The 8,417-nt window shown below is 53.5% G+C and overlaps 1 protein-coding gene across 1 annotated transcript; it reads left to right on the top strand.

The window, feature by feature from the left end:
* Nucleotides 1-490: 490 nt before the first annotated feature.
* VAX1 (ventral anterior homeobox 1) lies at nt 491-4,864 on the top strand (the record flags this gene model as incomplete). The annotated part of the gene is made up of 3 exons (XM_082053066.1): nt 491-728; nt 2,462-2,649; nt 4,331-4,864. 3 exons carry the CDS (start codon nt 491-493, stop codon nt 4,862-4,864), a joined length of 960 nt encoding a protein of 319 aa, XP_081909192.1.
* Nucleotides 4,865-8,417: the final 3,553 nt, after the last annotated feature.

The raw sequence follows: 8,417 nt of genomic DNA, 5'->3' as shown, positions 1-8,417 counted from the left end.
AGACCAATCATTTCAGTTTATTCACTGGCTAAACTCTACTTGATTGGGGACAAGCACACAAACCATCCATTACGATCTGATATATTATCCAAACAATTTAGTGTATTCATGAGGTAACCTAAATGTGGAGGCTGCAAAATTACCCGTAATCAATTGAAACAGCGAGTGCGCGTCCCTCTGTGTGTCTAACAACTACATGTCTCCGTAATAAGGCAGACATTAAATCATTTTAGAGTTGTACTGTTGAGTACCTGATCACTGGGCGCTCTGGGAAGCTGGACCGTCACATTAAGGACGCTGGGACTGAGGAAGCCGCTGCTTTTCCAGTGGGATAAAACCCGACCTTCCTTACTCAAGGTGCTTTACAGATCCCCACCGATCTGACCCTAAGCCGTGCAATATCCAGCATAGACTTCGTCTTCTTCTTCTACTACTACTCTTCTATATTTTTGGGTGGCTTTTTTCTTTTGTTTTGTTTTTATTGCACTACATGTTTGGGAAACAAGACAAAATGGACGTTAGATGCAGTTCAGAGACTGAAGCTAACAGGGTCTCGAAGAACGGACATAAAGAGGGCAAAGAAAGCAAAGGGTCTGAAGGAAATATTTCTACTTCTTTTTTGAAGGATCAACAAGGGACTTTTTCTGCCTCTGCAGCTACGGAAGATTGTAATAAAAGTAAATCTAGTTCGGCTGATCCGGACTATTGCAGGAGGATCCTAGTTAGAGGTATGAGTTTGAGGTATTTCTCGAGGGTGGGGGAAGGTGAGCTGTCTTCACGCCCGGGAGATTTGTTGGTTTTGTTGCTTTGCCTATGACCCGTCCTTGGGTGGAAGGACCTTCGTATGGCTCCGGAGGAGAGATCCCACATCCCGGCCGGGCTGTGCCCTGCAGCCCCCTCGCCACCCCGGCTTTATTCCGCTGTGTTTCCGCCAGCGGCTCGGGGGAAAGTTAAGCCGCGGTGGTTCCTCCCCGGCTTTGCCCCTCACCAGGCCGGCCCCGCGGTTTTGTGCGGCTTTGCAGCTTTCCCGGGGTGCCCATCCCCTCAGGGACCCCGCCGGGACCAGTGCGCCCTTGGCGGGGCCGCCGCTCTGCCCCTCGGGCCGGGCGCGCTCCTCCCGCGCCCGCGCATCCCTCCCGCGTACAATGGCGCGGGGCCGCGGTTCCCGCCCGGCTGTCGGAGTGGGCAAGAAGGTCTTCTCCGGAGGGCAGGGGCTCCGGCTGTCCCCCCTCTCCCCGCGCCCGGCATCCCAGTAGAAACGGCTATTTTAAAATAACCATCATCCTTAAAAACAACGGGGAATGACAAAGGGCTTTTAAATTATTTTATTCTGATAGTTTACGTTTTATTTTCTCAGCCCTCGTCTCCCTTCCAGGCTAAACGGATTAAATCATTCTACTCCTGCTTCCCGCCCCCCCCCCCCCCCCAAAAAAAAAAAAAAGACAATACACACAAAAAAATACCAAACTGAAGAAATTTCAGTTTTATTAAGGTGCGTTTTGGGGGAGGAGAATGAGGAAAGGATCGGAACAAAATTAGTGTGAGGCAGGCCTTGTAAACAATAATTAATCCTTGCGCGACCGATTGACCCAGAGAGGGGTCAGATTAAAATGATGTGATTGTCTCCGATTTAAAACGTACCGAGGAGATAAAATTTCGGAAAGCAAAGTTGGGAAGGCTTTAATGTAACATGAATCTGGCTCTATCTTGACAGTCGTGTTAATAAGATTTGTCCCGCTTTCTTTCGGTGGGCGCTACGAGAAAAGTGAGGTTTCTGCGGGCTATTTGGTGCCTCGTTTTGGTGTGTCCCCCCCTCCTTCTTCTCCTGTTTGCCAAAACTCCAAGACAGCGGTGGCGGCGATGCTTTCCCCGGGATGCTGGGTGGGCTGGAGATGTCCCCAGATTCGCGGTGGGCAGGCAGCCAGCTCGGGGGCAGCGCTGCCCATCCCCTGAACGCTCTTGGAAACTTGTTCTGAAAAAAAAATAGTGGTTTTATATTTTGGGGGGCGGCTGGGTGTGTGTGTCGGCTTCCAGGAAGCCCTAATCCGGAGCCCAGGGGGAACAAAGAGTAGCCCTGCACTCGAAGCACAAAGCCCGGCCTGGAGGATCTCTCCCCAGCCTCCCAGAGGGGCCGTGGGTAATGCCGCAGTGTCGTACTATCAGTGCAATATATTCAAGCCAATTTTTAAATGGGCTGAGGGGATTATTTCCAGAACCCTGGGCCCTCACCGCCCTCTCCTTCCTTCTCTGTTGTTGTTTTTTTTTCCTCCTTCCTTGGGTGCAGTGGCCAGGTGCAGTGCCGCAGTCTCAGGGACCCTGCTTCGGTCTGACTCGGGTCTCGGTCTTGAAGGCTCTGACCGCGGCGCTTTCCCTCGGAAAAATATTTTTTTTTTAAATTAAAAAAAAAAAAAAGTGTGGAGGGTTGTCTGGGTGTAAAACTGACTGCGCCTTTCTTTGCCAGATGCCAAAGGTTCAATCAGAGAGATTATTCTGCCTAAGGGGCTTGATCTGGACCGTCCCAAGCGGACCCGCACCTCCTTCACGGCCGAGCAGCTCTACCGCCTGGAGATGGAGTTCCAGCGCTGCCAGTACGTCGTGGGGCGGGAGCGCACCGAGCTCGCCCGCCAGCTCAATCTCTCCGAGACTCAGGTAGCCCCAGCGGGACGGGGAGCCCCGGCTACCCCCCATTCCCCTGCCCTGCGCCGCTCCGGCTCCGGTTCCCTCCGTGGGACTCCCCCGTTCCGGCCCGGACGTCTCCGCTGCGCACCGGGTCCCCCCGTTGCTGTCGGGCAGAGTCGCGGGCCCGCTGGAGAGGCAAAGGCCGCCCACGCGTGTCCGGTCGTGGGGGAGGTACGGGATGGAGCTGACGAGTGCGTGGCTGAGGCGTCCCGGCAAGGGATCTCTATTAACTACGTGCAGTCAAGGAAGGGGGAGCCCCGGAGGGGGCCACTCGGCCCTGCGTGTGGGGACACACACCCTCGTGGGCTCTCCTGTGGCCCCGTGGGTCCGCACACGGTGAGGAGGCCCGGCCGGAGGGGTCCGCGGGATCTTGGGCCACGAAGCCAAACCCCTCCACAGGCCGGGGCACAGCTTCCCACTACGGCTGACCCGCGGGGAGCCGCCCTGGCTCCGTCGGGGCTCGGTGCCCCCCGCTCCGCGGTACCGGTGTCGGGTGTCCCCCGGGCGCGGAGGTGTGCTGCGGCAGCCGGGAGAAGGGAGAGAGGCCGAGCCGCTCCCAGCCAGCAGCAAGCAGAAAATAGCTGCTAAAGCCCCGGTGGAGAGGTTGGCACCTTCCGTTGGGGGCTGCTGGGTTAGAGACTTTCGGTCCGAGTCCTGGGTACAAGAGATCCGGGGAGAAGACTCAAGTTTGGGCCTTAATTTTGAGTCCTTATATTTCCGAGGGGGACAATCTCACTTCCATTCTGCAGAGTAGAGTGGCTGTGGCCAGGAGGCGGTCAGGACGGTTAAAACTATAAGAGAGTGCGGGAAGGCATCTAAAAAGACCAAACTTCTGAAAGCCGGTTTCATATTTCCGCAAAATATCATACAACAATAAATTCCCCTGACAAGCTAATTAGCTTTTTTCTTTCCCATGCCGGATAGAAATGACAAGTTCAATAGCTCGAAGGTTACAGAAACCACCACGGTTTTCTTATGGTTTTAGTTGGGGGTATGTTTTCCTTTTTTTTTTTTTTTTTTTTTTGTAATTTTTTGGAGGGGCTTCCAGGATTCCTTTTTAAAGTTATATATTGTTTAAAATGGGTGGTGAGGGGAAAGAAATTGTCCAGGCCTGGAGATTGGGAAGAAGTGCAAAGCTGTGGTTACACCCAGGGAAGGCAGCCGGACCTGAGCGGCCTCAGCGGCGGTGGCAGCGGTGCGAGGTCCCTGAGAGCGGGGCGGCTGCCGCCGCCGTGCACGGTCCTGGGGGACGCGGTCCGGCCCGTGGGCGCGCCGGGACGCCGGCTGAGAGGAAAAAAGCGCTGGGGAAAGGGCTGGATCCAGCTCTCAGAGAACTACTGGCGTACAGTAAAGGAGGAAAAAGTTAAGTCAGGTTAAAGATGTAGTGCGATAAGGGCTCACGGATTCCCCTCTGTTCCCCTGGGGCCCACCCCGAAACGGGAGCAGCCAGGTTGCAGGGAGCTCCTGTCGCTTTGTGCGTTTTAAAATGCTCCCCGTTAGCAAGTACTAGGCCGGACGCCTCCCGCCCTCCCCCGCAGCCTTTCCCCCTGTACCACCGGGGCCGTGCCGGGGTCCCGGGGCAACCTTGGCGGGGGTAGCCCTTGCTTTCCCTCCCCGCGCCGCTGACCCTGCCTCTCTCCCCGGCCTGCAGGTCAAGGTCTGGTTCCAGAACCGGCGCACCAAGCAGAAAAAGGACCAGGGCAAGGACTCCGAGCTGCGGTCGGTGGTATCCGAGACCGCCGCCACCTGCAGCGTCCTGCGGCTGCTGGAGCAAGGCCGGCTGCTCTCCCCGCCGGGGCTACCCGGCCTCCTGCCGCCCTGCGCTACCGGAGCCCTGGGCTCGGCGCTGCGCGGCCCCGGCCTGGCAGCCGGCAGCGGCAGCGCGGCGGCGGCGGCTCCCGCCGGGGGCTCCCCGCACCCGCCGGCCGCCAGCAGCGCGGCGGGGCCCCCCCCTCCGGCAGCGCTACACGGAGCGGCCGCCGCCGGGCACGGGCTGTTCGGGCTGCCGGTGCCCGCGCTGCTGGGCTCGGTGGCCGGGCGGCTCTCCTCCGCGCCCCTGGCCGTGGCCGGCTCGCTGGCGGGCAACTTGCAGGAACTGTCGGCCCGCTACCTGAGCTCGTCCGCCTTCGAGCCCTACTCCCGGACCAACAATAAAGAAAGCGCTGAGAAAAAAGCACTGGACTGACTCTAAGTAACTTCCCCGTATTTATATTTATAGTCTCTATTTGTGGCGGTATTTATGGGACGGGCGGCGCGGCGGCCTGCCGGCAGCCCCCTCCCTCGCCGCCGCCTCCCAGCCCCGCGGCGCGGTTCCCTCCGCGGGCCGGGCCGGGGCGGAGCGGGGGCCGGGGCGGAGCGGGGCCCCGGTGCTCGCGGGGCGAGGTGAGGCGGCTGCCGGGGGACCTTCTCCGGAGCCCGGCGAGAGCCGGGCAGCCCCCGCGGCTCTCCCTGCCCCGCCGGCCCGGGGATCCGTCTGTCCGTTCGGGGGGGGATGTCTGTCTGTTCGTTTGCTTTGACACCGTTAGGGAAGGGACGGAGAGGGAGAGCGGACAGGGTGCGGTTTGGCCGGGCTCTTTAGGCTCGTCTGTAGCCAATGCCAAGCGAGGGAGAAGGATTTCGGAGAGGGGAAGATGGAGCCACCAGGTGATGCCCCCCCCTTTTTTTTTTTCTTTCTTTTTCTTCCCCCCCCCCCCGACTTCAGTGACTCCTGAGCACAGAGGTTTGGGGGTTCCACCTGTGGTTCCCGTTTCACTCACACTCACTGCACTACAGTCCCCGGGTAAAGTCCTTGCCGTTTGCCCTTAATATCAGCCAGGAAAATGTCCAGCAACTTTTCTTTTCCACGATAAATCTTGAACGTGGGAAGGGCCGGAACGGACTGCCTTGACAATACACCCACGAAGCGGGGAGACAGAAATCAGTGGCTGCAGAGATTTTGAATAAAACTGTCTCTCCCTTCGAGATAACATAACGCCCCCTTTTTTTCTTTCTTTCTTTTTTTTTTTTTTTTTTTTTCATTCCCACGGGCCAGTCCTGCGGACTTTATCTGCAAAAGCAAATATGCAGATAAATAATGGAAGTCGCGACTCGATTTGCATCCAGATCTGTTGCGATGGTAATTTTTTTCCTTTTTTTTTTTCGTATTTCATTTTTCCAAATAATTTCCGTATGCACCTGATTAAAGAAAAAAACTTTACCCTTCCTTCCTCCTAAAATAACCCTCTCGTACATCGCTCACGCTTCTTTTAAAACGAACGTAAAATATAAAAAGCATATCCTTTGTTGTTATTTTTGTACTTTAAAATACATCTATGTAACAATCTTTTTTTTTTTTCCCTTCAGAATTCTTACTGCTATTTTCTCCAGAAATCTATGTATTTCATTTTCTAGTATTCTGGATCGAATATTTCTTGTTGAATTTCGGTACTTGAATTTGCCAGAAAAGGGATACTGTACGTAGTTAGTTCTTTGGAAAAACAAAAAGAAGAAATATTTCTTTACTTTGGTTTTAAGTTTCTTTTTTTTCTTTAAACTTTAACACATGGCGTTTACAAATTGTATAAATACGTGCCACCAAATTGTAACCAAAAAGAAAATTACAAAAAGTGGAATGGTTGCTGTAGTGTATAGAATTAATTATAGACCAGAACTGGACAGAAGGATCTGGACCGAAAGAAAATAGTAATTTTATTGTAAATTATTTACGTTTGAAGTTTCTAGGCAACTAGTTGGAAAAGATAATGAATGAATCGAGCGCTGAGCCCTTGCTACTAACTTTTGTTCTGAATGTTTTGGATATTTGGATGTTTTGTATTTATGTGGTGAGAGTGAAATATATTATATCTATATGATGATGGAATTAGGTGTATTTTCGTCTTATATTCATAGCACCCAAATTACCTTCATATAATACGTACACTGCCATAAAAAAAATCCCATCCCTACATAACCCTCGCGGTATTTGATTTTATTTTTATTTGATTTTATTGTTAATTGTGAAGCGAGGGATTGCGGAGTCCATTTCGTGTAGTGGGGTTTCTTCTTCCTGGGGCAGTCTGGGGCATTCCTGGTTCCCCCCGCCCGGCTCCGACCCACCCCTTGGAACAGTCCCCGGCCCCGCGGGTCCGATCCCCGGCCCGTGGTCGTGCCCATACCCGTGGCCGGGGCGGCGGGTGCGGTCCCCGTGGGGACACCAGCCGGGTGCCGGGACTGCCCGGCTGCCACCGCCGGCCCCCGGCGCGGGGTTCGCTCTTCTCTTCCCCTGCCTGGGGCGGCTATCGGGCCTTGCAGGCACGTAAGGGATGCGCATACATGTGTGCATATATTTGTAGATCTATATATGCATATATAAAAACACATACCTATATATGAATGTATATATATGCGCTTGCACGCATAAATATGTATATTTTTAAGAATTTTCTAAATAGCTCTTGCTTCTGTCCTGTTTGGCAGCCCAGCCCCAAGACTCCTTTTCTGGGCAGAACCCAGGTTTTCCACGAGCCCCCCCCCGGCCTGGCCATGGCTCTTCCAGGGCCCCAGCGAGGCGTCAAACTGCGGCTCCCCAGGCTGAGCCGCCTGCGGCACCGGGGCACCTGCCTGCCCCGCGGCTTCCCCACGGCCACCGGTTCCCGGTACAGTCTCCGCTGGGCTGTGCCGTGAGCCTGTCCCAGCCAGGGCAGACGCACAGCTCGAGATTAAAAGGGAAGACTGTGGTGGTGATGGTGATTCTTTTTATTTTTCTTTTTTTTTTTTTTTTTCTTTTTCTTTTTTTCCTTAAGTGTGTAGAAATTATCTGGGGAAGGGCAACCCTGGTAAAAGGGGGGATCGCAGATGATATTTGAAAAGGTGACATTGAAACTCTTTGTCGAGACAGAGAAAACTTCAAGCGGGATAGGAAGCTGCGTTAAAGAGAAAAGAGCTGAGTGTGGCAAAACAGATTTGCCAGGGAGACCCGCGGCGAGAGGGTCGTTTTCAGGTTTCTGCCTTGCCTGCATGGGCTGCGCAGCATCACCCGCAGCCCTGGACAAAGAGAGGAGCCCTGGACTGGGTTGCCTTTGCCAAAGAGGCAATCACCATCACCCAAACCTTCCCCTGGCTGTCCTGCCCTGAGTGGGGTTGTCCTGCCCGATAAATTTGCCCTGTCCCACAGGGACCTCTGTGTTGCTGAGATGGGGCCACTTCAGTGCCCAAATCTGCTGCTGCACTGTGACCCATGGGGAACACGAGGATGAATGTGTCCTGCCAGAGCTGTCTAAGGTGCCTTCAACTGAAAAGAGGATTTCTCTGCTATTCTATTTTTTTTTTTTTTTTAACTGGAGACAGTAGAGGGGTTCCTGCCCGTGCACTGTGACACTCTTTTTCCCTGGTCACTGGCCTGACCTGTAGTCCCAGGGCTGGAGCCATGGTCAATATAAGCTCTTTGCTCCTCACCTAAGGCAATTTAAACCAGCGTCAAGATAAATTGCCCACACTTATGCACAAAATATTATTTTACAGCTTTGCAACCATCCTCAGTAGAAGCGTTAGACAGTTTTGTTCCTATTATTATTAATTATTTCTGAATATTTCCAAATAAGGATGTGCCCTGAGATGCGAAAGTGTCTTATCTAAGCATTCAGATAAAATAAATACTTTAAGAATTCTTTTTTTTTTTTTTTTTTTATTTTCTGCACCATTCAAATTCCACCTGTCCCACTGCTGTACCAGGGGCTGCATCTGGGAGTAAAGCAAATGCC

This window comes from Streptopelia decaocto (assembly GCF_964273445.1).
Source record: "Streptopelia decaocto genome assembly, chromosome: 5".
Lineage (NCBI taxonomy): Eukaryota > Metazoa > Chordata > Aves > Columbiformes > Columbidae > Streptopelia > Streptopelia decaocto.
Note: the sequence above shows the minus strand (reverse complement) of the source record. Positions and strands in the feature narration are given on the sequence as shown.